This window comes from Phaethon aethereus, assembly GCF_964289735.1.
Source record: "Phaethon aethereus genome assembly, chromosome: 1".
NCBI lineage: Eukaryota > Metazoa > Chordata > Aves > Phaethontiformes > Phaethontidae > Phaethon > Phaethon aethereus.
This window is the reverse complement of record NC_138575.1, coordinates 118,037,840-118,054,327: the sequence shown is the minus strand read 5'-3', so window position 1 is coordinate 118,054,327 and position 16,488 is coordinate 118,037,840. Positions and strand designations below refer to the sequence as shown.

At 37.9% G+C, this 16,488-nt stretch overlaps 1 protein-coding gene across 3 annotated transcripts in view; it reads right to left on the bottom strand.

Moving 5' to 3' along the window:
* Nucleotides 1-9,116, bottom strand: part of ITSN1 (intersectin 1) — a gene marked incomplete at both ends in the record, with an annotated part of 106,075 nt that extends 96,959 nt beyond the window's left edge. For all 3 annotated transcript variants that reach the window (XM_082008654.1, XM_082008652.1, XM_082008653.1), the window contains 3 exons: nt 755-818; nt 3,599-3,691; nt 9,089-9,116. In XM_082008654.1, the coding sequence (XP_081864780.1) occupies nt 755-818; nt 3,599-3,691; nt 9,089-9,116 (185 nt within the window). The remainder of the gene's footprint in view (nt 1-754; nt 819-3,598; nt 3,692-9,088) is intronic.
* Nucleotides 9,117-16,488: the final 7,372 nt, after the last annotated feature.

Here is a 16,488-nt window from a genome sequence, read left to right as displayed (position 1 = left end):
TATAACTGCAATAAACTACTCCCTCTTTCAAACAGCTAACAGAGGAAAAGTTAACAGATTTGTTGAAAGTTATCCCTTCCTCTGCTGCTTTTTACAATCTAGAATTAATAACAATATTATTTTACTCCGTCTAGCACCAAAAAAGTTTTAGTAGTAATATAATTAATGTAAATTATGAATAATCTGTGCAAGTTAGCATGTCTGAGTCTGGCAGCATCATGTAATTTGGAGCAGAAACAATTGTAATCCGGCATAAAGAAGCTGGCAGATTGTAAAAAATGTTTGTGGTGTGTAATATACAGCAACGGAGATCTGTCTAAACTCACCAAGGAATTGTAATAACTTCAAGCTTTCAAGCTGTATTTCCAACTGCAATGAAAATAGTCTATGCCAGAATTAATTTTTTGCAAGTGTTGCACAGGCTCTCCCATTAGAAGATTTTCAATACCAATTACTGTGCTTAGCAATTGTATTAGTACAGTTTTAATAAAGTTCAAAGCACTTAGTAATTTGAAATGAGGGTTGCAAATTGCCAACTTCAAACAATGCCATTTGTAGAAGGCACTGAACTAGTAACTTAAAAACTCAGCTAAAACATACTACAAAGTATATTTGCCTTGTAGACTTTTGGAAAGCACACTGCAGTAAATAGGTGATTTTAAACCTCAGAATGTGAAATATAGTTACTGTCCAAGTCTGTACCAGTTACTCTGTGACGTAACTGCAATTCTCCCATCCTTTCCCATGTACTCACCATATCTGTGCTAACACCGGTTGAGGTAACCCAGATTGAAAAAAAAAGTTTCTAGCTTGATCACCTATAAAATAAATAGGACATAATTTCAGAAATGCTAAAAATACATGTGTAAGAAGAAAGATAAAATTATGAGTCAAAAATATCTAAAACAGAACCAACAGTAAAACCATAAATACTTAATGTTATACATGCATAACAGAGTATGAGATTTAAACTTACTTTTTCACTTGCAAACCCACCAGATATTTCCAACAAGCATATACTATTTAAGTCTGCAACAGTCAGCACCACATGAAGTCAAATGGGCATAAACATTTAGAGCAATGGGAAACTCACAGTTCACAGTCCCTCATCTGTGTTAATGGCTCTCTGCAGGAATCATATGACTTGTGAGAACAAGAAATTTTTTTCTTCCAGAGAACGTATGTATCAATATAAAGTCTATCTTAGATTTTTTTTTTTTTGTAGGTATAATGCCAGTCAGATAGCACAAACTAAATAACATGGTCTTTACCCTGATGTGAACCTGATAAGTCACCATTAAAGAAAGCAATGGTATATAGCTGGAAAGCTGTCCAGTAGAAAAGGACCTGGGGGTGCTGGCTGACAGCCAGCTGAACATGAGCCAGCAGTGTGCCCAGGTGGCCAAGGTGGCCAACAGCATCCTAGCCTGTATCAGAAATAGTGTGGCCAGAGGGACTAGGGAAGTGATCGTGCCCCTGTACTCGGAACTGGTGAGGTCACACCTTGAATACTGTGTTCAGTTTTTGGGCCCTTCACTACAAGAAGGACATTGAGGTGCTGGAGCATGTCCAAAGAAGGGCAGCAAAGCTGGTGAGTGGTCTGGAGAAAAAGTCTTGTGAGAAGCAGCTGAGGGAACTGGGATTGTTCAATCTGGAGAAGAGGAGGCTGAGGGGAGACTCTTGCTCTCTACAACTACCTGAAAGGAGGCTGTAGTGAGGTGAGTATTGGTCTCTTCTCCCAAGTATCTAGTGATAGGATGAGAGGAAATGGCCTCAAGTTGCACCAGGGGAGGTCCAGATTGGATATTAGGAAAAATTTCTTTATGGAGAGAGTGGTCAGGCATTGGAACAGGCTGCCCAGGGAGTCACCATCCATGGAAGTATTCAAAAAACATGTAGATGTGGCACTTCAGGACATGGTTTAGTGGGTATGGTGGTGTTGGGTTGATGGTTGGACTTGACGATCTTAAAGGTCTTTTCCAACCTTAATAATTCTGTGACCCTATGATTTCAAAGTCATTTTCCAATTATCAATTAAAAGAAAGAATAGCAAAACAATTACAAAAGGATTAGGCACTTGAAAATGTTGTGGCCTATTGTTGTGGTTTAACCTGTAAAGTAAAGTTGTAAACGGACTAGAAATAGCACTAAATATCAGAGGAGGTCAATAAAAACAGTAGTATTTTGTACCGTATCTGTCATGTAACAGGAGCAGGAACTATCAAATCGTATACTTGGAGGCATGTACAGCTGTGATGAGACTCTGCTAAGAACCCAATTCTGATTTCACACTCTGGAAATTCTCTTGACAGATCGGAGAGCAAGAAAGGTAAAGTACTTCTATACCTTTCATTTCAGCTGAAGCATCAGGGTTTAGAGGGCAATAAAGAAAATTATATACAACAAAACAAACTAACAAAAAAGTAGGCATCCTATTGCCTTTAAAACCAAAGCAAATTAGTGGTGTTCAATGAAAATTTAGTAGGATCAATGCAATTCCTTTACTTGCAGCTTTGCTTCCCACAACTTAAATCAATTTTGCCTTTTAGATTTTTAAAGAGGTCATCCACACTGATTTCACCAGTTTAAACAATCAGTTTCTGAAACATATTTCAGTTAAATTGATACATCTTTATTTAAACAGACTTCTTAACCTATTGGTATGTTAGCATGGTGGGTTGACACCAGTCAGAAACCAAGCACCCAGCCACTCACTCAATTCCCTCCCCACAGCAGGATGGGAAGAGAATAGGGAGAGCAAAAGTGAGAAAATTCAGAAAACTCATTGGTCACAATAAAGACAGTTTAATAAGTGAAAGAGTAGGGAAAAAAAACCCACAAAGTGATGCAAAGGTAATCACTCGTTACCTCCCTCAAGCTCAGTCTCTGAGCAATGGCTACCTTGGAAGACAACAGCCCTTGCCCCAGTTTTTGTTGAGCATGGTGGTATGGGATAGCCCTTTAGTCAGTTGGGGTCAGCTGTCCCCGTTGTGTCCCCTTCCCAACTTCTTGCCCACCTCCAGGCTACTTGCTGTGGGCAGTACAGAGTAAGAAACAGTGAAAGCCTTGAGGCTTTCCAAGCACTGTTCAGTCATAGCCAAAACATTGATGTGCTATCAACACTGCTTTAGTCACAAATCGTACAGGTTGCTATGAAGAAAGTTAATTCCATCTCAGTCAGACTCCGTACAATGAGTTAATTCACTGAGCACACTAAAAGCGCTATAAATATTACCAGGCATCAGGGTGATTCCACACCCTGAATTCTAACTCTACAGTTTATAAGTATCAGCTGGCTCTACACAATAGGACTGCTTTATAGAGCCACAGTTATAAATAAATTTAATCCCACTTACAGAAAAATCAAGTGGCATAAACCAGGTAGATAGCTGGTAAATATCAGAAAAATATCAGAAAGTATCAGAAAAGATAGGGTTCATGTGGCAAGGCATATGAAAAATGGGATATACAATGAGAAATATCCATTCAATTTTTTAAATTCTTATGCCTAAATGTCTCCCAGGCAACTCTGTATATATTTAGGCTTGTTAGTTAAGATTTAATTAAATGGAATTAGAATTGAAAACTATTTCATTACCAGTGATAAATCCAGATGTTGGTTTCAGACTATGGAACTGCTGATCATGTTTAGCTCTCTCCTCTACAGTAATAGCCCAGATATCCAGGTTGCCTAGTTCAAAAGAAATTGAGAAATAAAATTAAGAAACAACTCCTAAAAACTACACCATTTTTATTTCTGAGTGTAATTATATCAAATCATGCTGGACAACATACACACAGAAGCCATTCATCCAAAGTCTATATCTGAAAGCTCCATGAATCCTTCAGTAGCCAGTTAGGACTTATGAATTTAACAGAACTAAGTGTTACCAAACTAAAGTGAACCAGTCCTCAGCAGTCATTTACCTGGCTCATACGAGTCTTAAGTTACAACTAGGCTACTTAAAGTGCAATCAAACTTACAAATGGACTATTAAAAGACAACATTGGCATACCAGAGAGTATAATGCAAAAAGTTCATAACACTAGATATTTAAGGGGTGGGAGGCAATTTGCCTGTCAGAGCACATACAGCTGTAATACGATTCAAGTTCTTTTAACTGAAAAAGTACCTCAAAGAATCAGTTGAGTACTATGCAGTTTCGTACTATTATAAGAGAAGAACTCTTGTCTAGGAAAAGTGTGATTCAACACTCTTCATGGGCGACAACAGCACAGAAAAACACGCTCATCATTCTTCTGACAATGAGAAATCTAAGTACAAATATGTTACATGGACCAGATTCTTTGCACCACACACACAAATTTGAGGTGATTATTTAGTCTACATTGATTTACTACCCTTCTACAATGCCATGCTTCCACAATGCTTTCTCCAGTTCTACCTCCATTTCTGCAGCAGTTACTCTCCTCTCTCCCCTCTTGCAGACTTTTCACTTTCATCCTTCAAATCATTTGTACTTAGAGCAAACATATCTCAACTTCCACTTGAGACCTCCAATGAACTCTCTAACACTGTGTTTCAGGTTTGACTCAATAATTTCTAACCAGTAAAACGTCATGATTTCAACATCTGTAGAAGTACATTATGCTGGTGCACCTTCCTGTAACTCCTACTGGACAGGAATGTAATGATACGAAGGCATCTAAGTTAATGGAATCGCTGTTTTACTGAAGTAATATTAAAAGATAAAATGTAGACTTGTAGAAAAATGAAGAGGAGATCTAGCATTCACTCTGTCTCAACACTAAATTCTCAGAGATTAAATTTCAGGTAATAAGGTCCACAAATATTTAGAGCAAATATTTCAAACTGCTTGCAGGCTGAGGCAGAATGAGACTCAGCAGTTACGAAGAACATGAGCATTTCCTGCCTCCTGAATTTCTTCTATTTAAAATCTACTTTCATATGGCAAAATATACATTGGAGAGAAAACGAAATGGACAAGGGGAAGAACAGCATTCCTTTAAATGGCAGATTTCATTAATGAAAGAAAAGCTACATTCTTGGTTAAAAAAAAATCATCTCAGTTTCAGATAACCTATATATTTCTAGAAGCAAGCAGGCTAATAATATCTAATTCAGAGAAAGGACATTTTAAGATTACTCCAAAAATCACAGAATTTTAGTGAATAAGCTCATAGAGGCACTGTAAACAGATTTCATAGCTGTGCTTCCTGTGGGAATGAAACAGGACTCTTCTTTGGATATGAACATCCCAAAACACAATAGTTCACGTAAGCAATTATCTCCCCCACCTTCTCATGAACTGACAGGAGGAAAGAAATGGTGTTAAGACTTTATGACCAATATGCACACTAGGCCAATTAGTCTAGACCAACTAAGAGCAGATGAATGTCTCCCTGTATTGGAAACAAGACTAATCCTGGTATCTGAGGCAAACTGAAAGCTCTAGTGTGCTGGTGGGTAGGAGTTAACAATACCATAAAGGTTACAGGATTAGAATGAAAACGGATCTGGTGCTCAAGAAGATGAAGAAGCATTTGTACTTAAGCAGTAAACCATGAAGACTTAGATGTTCCTGCACTCTTGAAAAATGTAACTGACATGAGGTTAGCAGAATCCACAGTAACTGGAGTAAAGATACAGGTGGCAGGAGGAGATCGCAACCACAGACTCAATTGAGGGACTATGCAAATTACACCCCCACTCTTTCCAGGAGCATGCGCGCCAAATTAAATATGTGTAACCAATAGTAAGCAAGGTGGTAATTGCTATCCAAGGAATGTAAACATGTTCTCTATCGTTTTCGCTAATCGTGTAACAGGATAAGTATGTGGTGATTCCTCTGTGTGGTGTGCTAGCTTTGTGGAATACCACGTAGCACCCATATCTGCGCAAATACGCTGTAAATGAAATACCTCTACTCTGTGTGTATATTGGAGCGTTGCACACCGGGTATATGATCCCACTTTTGGGACAACACTCCACACTAAGGTCCTAAGGCTGGATGCAGTAGATTAGACAAAGAGGGAGAATTTCTTTAATATAATGTGTGGAGAAAAAAAAAAGTCAGCATGAAATTTGCAATAATTAGCTGGCTTGCTCTCTCTCAGTTTGAGGTATGCATGATTCCAGTACCAAAAAAAACCCCACAGAAAACCGACAAAAAACCCCAAACCCCTAAAAACACAACAACAAAAAACCCATCTCTTCCTATCCTTCCCCAAAAGAAGGCAATAAAATGCAGAACTAAAAACTCTTATGGCATGAGGTAAGTAAAAATGTATTCTATTAACTATTTGTAGCTGGAACAAATGATTGTCAATATTTACTTTTCCTGATGGAGATTTGGTTGGTATTGAAACAGTAGATTTTCTTTGTGGGATATGAACATCAAAAGAACCAATGTTAAACCAAGCAAGCCTAGTAGCCTCTTCAGTTAGAAAAGTATGAATGGCATCTTTGGCATTGCCTTGTTTCCATCTTCTGTTATTTAAGGAAACAATAAAACTAATGGGAGGGCATGAAGCACGATCTAAGCCAACACCAAGACATCATTCATGGCTTCAGATCCTGGATGCCAACACAGACATTGTGGGGCTTTTCAATATATTTGGATACAAAGGAGGTAGTCACCAAACCACAAAATTGCCTCATAAGAAAGCTATTCTTGAATGCAGCAGCAAGCCCTCTAACCATCTTTTCTTTTACATGGGTTAGCAATCACCTCATCTGCAAAAATGAAGCAGCATGCTCTCATATATTAAATGGGCATTTTCTTCTCCTGGACAAATCAACAGAAGGTCGAACATACCACATTATTCCCAAAAATTATAAAAATCCTACCATGCATATTCTTTGGTTTTTTAATTAGTCATCCTTAAAATGAGCAGTGTTCTGGAATATCAATGAGTAACCCCAATTTAAATGGTGGGTGCTGTGCGGTTTCCTTGCCCATTTCCCAAGCTGACTTGAAAGATTCTTTCAAAAAAAAAAGAAGTGAAATAAAACCAAAACCACCATTATTGGTATTCACAAGCAGATGGATACCAGATAACGCACAGTTGGAGTGAGGGCTCTCTCAGGATGGAGACTGCATAATTCTTCTCTTCTGCATCTTGTTCAGTGACTACAGGTAACAGAAAATGTTGCATTCTCGAAAGGATGATATATTTCCCCATAAAAATTGGAATTTTCTTTATACCATTTGTTTCCTCTTACAACAATCTTAGATTTTTGCTGTCATTGGTCTCAGAGGAGATATGATGCTACTTGGTAGACTTGGTTCAAGTATGAATATCATAACGAACTTCCCTCACACCGCATTACAAATTAAAGATATTTCAGAAACTACATTAGCCACATGCTTATTTCAACTTTCTCATAGTACAGCAGTCAGATGAGAAAAGTTGTCTGAGGAGAAAGCATGAATTCCTTCCTAAAGCCATGTACTAGAGTTAAGAGGATCCTGGACAGCATATGCAAGATCAAATGGTAACATATAAAGTTGAAAAGAGAAAGCTGCTATTCATCTGTAATACAATGAGAACTCTCTGATGACGGCAGAGGAGAATGCTTTGAAGACGAGATTTCCATTAAGAATGTATACACTTGTTTAAATATGGGTGCATGCAAAGCACAGCACTAACTCTAAACAAAAGGAAATACTTCAGTCTGAACGAGCAGATTTCATTCACATCATGACTTCTCTTAGATTGTGAAAATTGGGGTGAAATGAAGCTATTCACAACTTTTTATACGACCTAAAAGGGTATCCTACTTGAAACTGTCCAGTGAAATCATTTGATCAAACCTTTTTGCCCCCAAACTGAGAAAGTCTGGCACCAAACAAGATTTAATTCCAGAGGGCTGGACTTAAGGCTAACTGAGGAAATGAATGGCAGCTTCCAATTATATGTTTGTTCCAGCTACCACATGCAGAGAGATGCTTCTTCTGTTGTGCTTCACGGACGTTTTCAGACTGGCAGTTTGCATCCTATCAATCGTGTTTAACAAGAACTGGGTTTCTCTAACATACTCAGAGTAACATGTGTGTTTCCTGAAGTTTCCCACTAAAACACTAACACTAGATACAAATTTAGTTCCTACCTAGATCCAATCCCAAAAACTAGACTGCCATATATATATATGTATACACATACAAAAATATGCATACACACCACTTTTTTTGATGTGTATGCATATTTATGTGTATATATACAAACATGCATATACACAAAACAAGAATCCTATCTGCATCTCCAGAGAAAAGCGCTTAACAGATGCAACAGTTAAGTGGAAACTGGCTACTAGTTCTCAGCACTGAAATCTATCTTTTAATCTTTCTTCAGATAGATTGCAAAAATGGGCACAAAAACGTATTTCATGTGAATAGCAAAAAGTAATGTCTCTATTGCACTACCAGGGCTCTTCGTGGATCTTCCAAAAAAGTTGAGATTCAAGATGCTATACCTTCCCCTCTTATAAATGGAGAGCTAAAAAATTCAGCACCTTTGTTCTAATCTAAACATGCATTATGGGACAATATGAAAAAGAAATTTGAAGTGATAGCATCCAAAGGCATCTTCTGTACTTGTTAGCAATTGAAAAGTCCAGGAATCCTCAAAGAAAAAGCATATCCACTTCTCAGCCACAACTAGTGCTTATAAAGTAAGAATTTATAACATTTAAATAGCATTTTAGGATTTCCTCTGAAAAAATGTGAAAAAAGCAGGCATGACTGAGCAGGGAAGCTTAAGACAGGCAAATAAAACTGGGTAATTGCAGAATGAGGCTATGCCCCACTCTCAGTGGCTGAGTGGCCTGGCTCTGCCCTACAGTTACAAACTATAGGACTTAATGGATCAATGCACAAAAAGGGATACAGCTCAGCTTTTCTGTTTGACTTTTCTGAGATGTCTTTGCAAAATTTCATGTGCATTCTCTAATAGGTCTGCAAAAAGATCACAAATCGGATAAACTATCATCTCAGAAAGATATACTCCCATAAACACTATCCATACAGAACATATTTGGAAAGCATGCATTTATGCAGAATTTTTGCAAATAAGATTAGTTCAGAATACACTATAAACAACTTACCCCCAAAAGGTGTTGGAAACTGAGCCATGGTTCTGGCACTTTTAGCTTGTTAATAGATGCCTGGAAAAGGAAAAAAACACAATAAAATACAGATAATCAAACAGTTACAGTATCTTCCATTTTCAACATATTTCCTACCACCATACAATCAATTAGTACAGCTAAAAATAAAGGCAATGAAGTAGGATCATATAAATACTACCCGCAGGAACTGTTACTCAGAAAAGAACTAAATGTCTCATTTTTTGCACTATACTATGCATCCACGAGTGCAATTTCATACTTGCAAACAGCTACATTTCAGTTCTGTTTCAAGAATGTCCTCAAAACCAATCTTCACTTATAAATAATCAGTGATGTAGTAAAGAACAGAGTTATGTCAGCTACAACAGACAAGATCTCAGTGACACTGCTCAAGGCTGCATTACTTTACTGGGTGTTAGGGCTCTGCTCCTACTTAAGAGCAAAATTGGCTGTATTTCCAACTGTTGAAAACATACAACATTGCTTTTATTTGAACAGCAAGCAGTGCTAACTTAAGAGTATCTCCCGTCAACTAATGTATTTTTGCTTGCGATGTCACCTTTAGCACTTTTTTCATTTGGATGTGCTTATTAAATTTGTGGGCTAGTTTTGGGGTAAGCAGTCTTGAAATCTAGTTTCATTTTTTAATGTACTTTGTTTAAAACAAAGAACTCTAAGCAAGACAGTGCATTTCATGAATTTTTCTGTCAGAAATAAAAAACAGATCGTTGGCAAGCTACACAGTCTAGAAGCCTAATCTTTAAAGAAAAAAGGAAAACATTTTTCTTACTCCACACAAAGACTGACATGAACTGCCTGAGCCAAGAGGACAATAGCTAGCAACAGAGCCACAAAACAATGAAAAAGCAGCCTCTTGTCCTACTAGATTCCACTCATGTTTTCCAGGCAACAGGAGAAAAGAAAAAGGAAACAGAATCAGGAGGAGAATAATTTAGACTGCTTGAACTGCAGCAGAAATTTATCAATATCACTAAGAAAAGGCATTAACTTGCATCACCAATTTCCTTTTGTCTGAGTTTCTTGTTTGCTCCCCTCCCCATCCCCCTTTCACACTTCCCACATACTCTTCTGGCTTCCAACTTGGGAACCTACTATATATACATTCCACAGATGTCACTGCAGAAAAACCTACAGCACTTTTGTAAGCCAGTCTCCCCCTCAGTTGTAGTTTAGAGAACTATGAAAAAAATACTGAATTTTTTCTCATCATTTGGCAGAGCAACCAAGCGTGGTATATGACTCAGAAACCTTCTTCCAAATGCCAACCTTCTTCCAAATGCCAGGTAACACAGCTGATACTAATTTCATGCACAGAAAGTTTTATCTCAAAAGTTTAACATCACATGCATACTGATACAGTGTTTTCAGAATAAGCTATCTTAATAGTACAGCTCTTTCAAAAGCATTTAAGTGCTAGAAGATCAGCACTTTAATTTTTGCTTATGTTTTCTTATTGTACTCTGTTGCAGGCAATACCTCTATTATGCTTCTATTTTTTAAAACTGTAAGCAAACCCTAGGAAAAAAAAGAAGAGTCCTCTGAGCTTCCACACATGTATTATTGAATCTTACAGCACAGGCAGTTTTTACACTCAAGTGTTAAAAAGATAACAGGAGAAAGACCAGCAGAGCACAGCTTCTCTTCCTTCTTCAATTTCCCAGAGTATGCAGAAGGACAGGAAAAGAAGTTGGGGCAGCAACAGGAGGACAAGAGACTTGCAAAGGCGAACTACAGGGTGGGTTGTTTCATTTTGTTGTTTTGGTTTGGGTTTTTTTTGCAAGCTAAGAAAACTTAAATATGGTAAATACTGAGACAGAAGAGTGCATAAAAGGACTGAAAATGTTTAGCCACTTAAGAGAAGATACTCCTCCACAGCTTACTAGTACTCCAAAGGAATTGATAGTTTATTCCTTCTTTACCTTGAAAACGTCAGAAAGAGGAGAGGGAGTGGGAAGTCTCAAAACTAACCCTGTCCTGGATGCCACAGAAAGCATTAAACCATTATAAAGATTTTGTGAAGAGGAAAAAAAAAAAAAAAAGCAGTAAGCAGATTAAATAGTGATGGGTAAAATGGAGAAAAGGAGCAGAAAGCTATGTTTAAACTTGAGAGACTGAAAAACGAAATAAAATAGACTGCAGACAGACATACAATAGGAAGCAAACAGAGGGAGAGAAAGATAAACACACTCCAGTAAGAGACTAATTTAAGTTTGCTATTTATTGCAAATGTAACACCCAACTTCCATAACCAGAGGTTTCATTTCACAGGCCCAAGGTGATACCAGGGACCCTAACTCTGCAGGAATTGAACTTTGCAACTGTGGACAGTTGATTCCAACAGGGTTTGTTATATATGAAAACGGAGGTTAAAAGAGATCAGGAATTTCACAGCATTCTAATACTGACTTCATAGTTTTTTGTTTAAGTATCAAAGAGCTGGAGAACCTACCCTGTGACAAAAGACTGAAGGATTTAGACAGAAGGCTCAGAGGGGACCTCTTCACAGTAGTCTAGTACTTAAAGGGTGGCTACAAAGAAGACAGAGGCTTTCTTTTCACAAGGAGCCACATGGAGAAGACAAGGGGCAATGGGTACAAGTTGCACCATGACAGGTTTCTTCTCAATATAAGAAAGAATTTTTTTACAGTGAGAACAATCAATCACTGGAACAACCTCCCCAAGGATGTGGTAGAGTCCCCATCACTAGAGGTTTTCCATATGCAGCTGGACAGGGTGCTAGATAATATCATCTAGGCTCCCTCTCCCACAGAAGGTTGGACCAGATGATCTTTCAAGGTCCATTCTGACCCAGGCTGTTCTATGATTCCATTTTTTGGGTTGAAGATATCTGGGATGGAGACCAAGTATCATTTATCCGAAAAGCATCTGGCATGGTCATTCTGTAATAAATTTGCCATATATTTGCAAATTGTTGTAATGGAAATACAAGCACTGACATTTCAATTTGCAACATTATTTTGAAATAGTAACAAGTTGTTCTAGATACACATTCCTTGTACCCTAATCTCTACCAGTTCCACAATAGTGTTAAATCCTCTGTCTTCCTTGTTCCTCCCAACATACTCAACAAGAACGAACGTATAGTGGGACAAAACAAAAGTTATGTAGGAACCAACAACCAGAATGCTGACAGAAAAACAGAATGGGTAAACTGAGCTCTGTGCCATTACCTTCAGGAAAGCAGTAATTTCTCTCTAACCAATGATACTCATATATGTAGGAACGTAGGTATCAGCAATTTTTTGAGCTCTAACAAGTTCAACTGACATTGACCAATTAGTTCAGAAATTATTCAAGCAGGAAGAAGGACAGACAATAAGGGGAACCACAACTGCACTGTCGGTCAATCATATGCACTGTTGCCTTAGAAAGCCAGCCCAAAACTCTTAGCATAAGCAAAATTACGCTAGTAATCAACTGTTAAATAACAGTCCATCAAATAGTTTATTTTCTGTGAGAATCAGAAGATGCGACAGATATTTCATACTGCTTTTAGAAAGAACAATAAAAACCATTGAGCTACTCACCTTCACTTGTCCACAAAAACGCTTAAGCCATCACCACACTGAGATTTGACAAACAGATGCAACATTAAACACTTCCTTCTAACATACATCACTTAATCTATAAACAACAGAGATACACATATCTAATCTCATACACACAAATAAACCACTAAACACTACAATCATTCAAAAGCTCTGTACTTCTCTACTCCCCAGAAAAGAGACACCAGCTTTCAAGTTCACAGTGCAGTAACCACATCAACAATACTGCATGCCCTCTCCCGACAAAGGTCTGTGCAGCACCAGAACATGTCTATGTTCTCAGATCAGTGAAAGCAGCAGAGTGAACAAATGATGTTCCAGTGGATCAATAATTTGCAAATGCACACAACCCATTATATACGTCTGCTCCCTGTAATTCTTTTCTGCTCAGGATTACTGTACTATGTTGTTATGAGCAGGCAGAAAGGATGCTGGTTGTCAGCGCTGTTCCAGTTTCACTCAACATCTACTGTGTTCAGGGGTTTTACCTCTCTGTCACTTCGGAGGTGGAAAGCCCAAAAAGTGAACATTTCCAGCAAGGAGAGCGGGGAAAGAGGAGCATGTTATGTCTCAAAAATAACGGGGTCAACAAGACCAGATAAGCCTACATTTTTCAGTCTGAGGACCGATGCTATTTCTCAGATCTAAGGAGATGGACAATACTTGCAGGTAGGTTCTCAGCCCTCATTGTCTTCCACTGTGGCAATCCTACTGGAAAAAAATACAATCCTCCCATTCATGATCTCCCACGGACATCCGTGTACAACGAGGCTTTCCCCAAGCCTGAGCATGAGGGATGATGAAATGTCATACTGGCACATGAACGTAAAGTGTAGAACAAATATCAGGACCAAGGCATTCAGATAGGCATAACTTCTATATTCTGTAGAAATAGAACTTTCATAATCTACACAATTCTTTTTACACACACAGAGAGTGTTAAAACATACATTTAAAATGCATACGTTAGTTTATGAGAAAAATTTGCTTACACCCAGCTCTGGGCGAGGGAGACAAGGAAATGCCCAGCCATCTCAGCTGTTAGTACACTCTTCTGTTTTATACTATTCTAGATAAGACCAGAAATATTTTATTTCCCATCCCTCACTCCAAATCATTTACTCCCTTCTCACAAACCAAATTCCATATACAAGTAGTACTCTCTTTTATATATACAAGTACTCTTTTAACATTCTGCTCCTTTTAAACTTAGAGGGCTTTCTTATTCATAGCTATTCATATAAAGGTAAAATTTCAACTTATACATAGACTAACTCCATATGTACCTAAGCCCAGATCATATCTAAATTCAAGTACTGATGTCTTATCTAAGTTTTTACCCTGAAAAAATGATCAGGTTGAAAACAAATACACTCACAACATTTATGCATAAGTCAGACATGTACAAAAATTCCTTCCTCCTCATATTATATAAGGACTTTAACAATGTGGTTCAAAACTTTATTATAGTTTCTATTTAAAGTTCTCCATACTCTTCTAAGGACATGTTTACATACAAAACTGCAATAAAGCCATAGGAGGTATAAATTAAGAGCAATTCAGTTATTTCAGTGCTATGTGTCTTTATATGGACAAGTTTCATACAATTTTTTTTTATTATTTTTGTTTTCCTTAAAATGCAGCACAGCATTTCTATTTGTAAAAAAATCATTCACAAGATAATTTGGGCAGACAATTCAAGAAGTAATTCCTGAGGCAAATTATCAGTCACCTTCCTCCTCCTACAGGAAAAAAATAAATAAAGCCAACCAGATGAAAAAACCCACATCCTTCTCAAGCATTCCAAATTATGACAGAATACCCCCAAGCAGGATGTCATGTGAGAGTATCACAGACTAACAGCAGTTTTTGTTGTTTTCCCATGTTATATGGGAAAGTTTTTACACTAGTATTAATAAAAAGACTCTTACAGTTTCAGCAAAGCCTGGTAATTTTACATAGGTGTTGGAAAACAAAACCAATTTGAGACATTCATGCAAGTTTGATTCTTGCTTTTTGGAGATCTGATCATTAATACAGTTACCAGTTTCAGTCAAACTTGTCAGTTTCTGCTCTTTACAGGAATGACTCCTAACTGTGAAAACCCTCAAAAATGTTAACTTCTACTGCTTCTTGTATGTTTTGCCAAGTACCCAAATGAGATTAACAAAGTTAGTCACCATTGCAAATGCTTTTCAATTCCTGTGGCAATGATCAAACTGCTGAGGTCACATCTGTATTCACAGTATCTATCTTCTGCTATGGGGAAAGGATAACGTAAACATAAAGAAAGAAAAATCACTATAAATCCACAGAGCAGGCAACAGGTGTAGTAGCAAGGCACTCTTTTCTCCACTCTCAGTCAGAAGACAGCTAAGAGTCTAACGAACAAAGAACTCCTTATTTTCTAAAAAACAGGAAAAATTGAGACATTTTTCAACAACTGTGCTGGAACCCCCAAGACTAACAACACAAATAGTGTTTCTGTGTAGAACAAATTTGCAAGCAGTTAAGGACATTGTTTATTTTCTTGCTATGGCACTGTCACCTTATATTGTTCAGTCATGTAAGCTTTCAAGTGTTTTTGTAGGAAAGCCCTCCACAAGTACTTCCACAGGAACTACCAGGTTTTTGTCTATTCTTGCTGAAGTACGACGTAAGGGACACACTGTCCAAAACACATTTTATTACTTCAAGACCTCAGGGTCAAAGTTCAAGAGGATGGTTATGAAGAACTTTCTCGGTCAAGTCAGACCTATATCACTCCACGTTCTCAGACAAGTTTAAGATCCAGGCAACAGAATATTTTGCCATCCAGATTAACAGCTGGTTTGCTGTTTTCCACAATTTGTCTTTCATTAAAACAGTACTGAGTTTCCCAGGCTATATTAACTCATACATTTCTGGATGATGGTTATTTCTCATTTTGTTAACTGACGTGTAAATATTAGTAATTATTAATTTAACCCAAGCACAGTGCTCAGAACTTGTCTTTAACAAACACACAAGATTATATCTTCAGAGAGAGTTCAGAGATTATTTACTTGAAAATGTAATCCTTTTCTTTCTCCAACAGATGAGAAGCAGTTAGGTAAGTGGTTACTTGCATTAGTATCACCGCTTCTGAAGCAAATGAAAATGACAGTTGATATTTCAAAGCTGGGGAAACTATGGCATGAAAGACTACTAATTCATGATAAAAGTTAATAGTGTAACTTGAAACAGAAACCTAATTCAGCCTGATCATGAACCACAAGAACATGTTTTGCACATGGGTATTACAAGCAGCAGAAAAACTAAATGGTAAGGTTGGAAATGAGAAGTTAAAGAACCAGAGATATTCCAGTGTCATAGAATCACAGAATCATTAAGGTTGAAAAAGACCTCTAAGATCATCAAGTCCAACTGTCAACCCAACACCACCATGCCCACTAAACCATGTCCCAAAGCGCCACATCTACACATTTTTTTGAATACCTCCAGGGACAGTGACTCCACCACCTCCCTGGGCAGCCTGTTCCAATGCTTGGCCACTCTCTCTGTAAAGAAATTTTTCTTCGTATCCAATCTAAGCCTCCCCTGGCACAACTTGAGGCCATTTCCTCTCTTTCTATTGATAGTTACTTGGAGAAGACACCAACACCCACCTCACCACAACCCCCTTTCAGGTAGTTGTAGAGAGCAATAAGATCTCCCCTCAGCTTCCTCTTCTCCAGACTGAACAATCCCAGTTCCCTCAGCTGCTCCTCATAAGATTTGTTCTCCAGACCCCTCACCAGCTTCGCT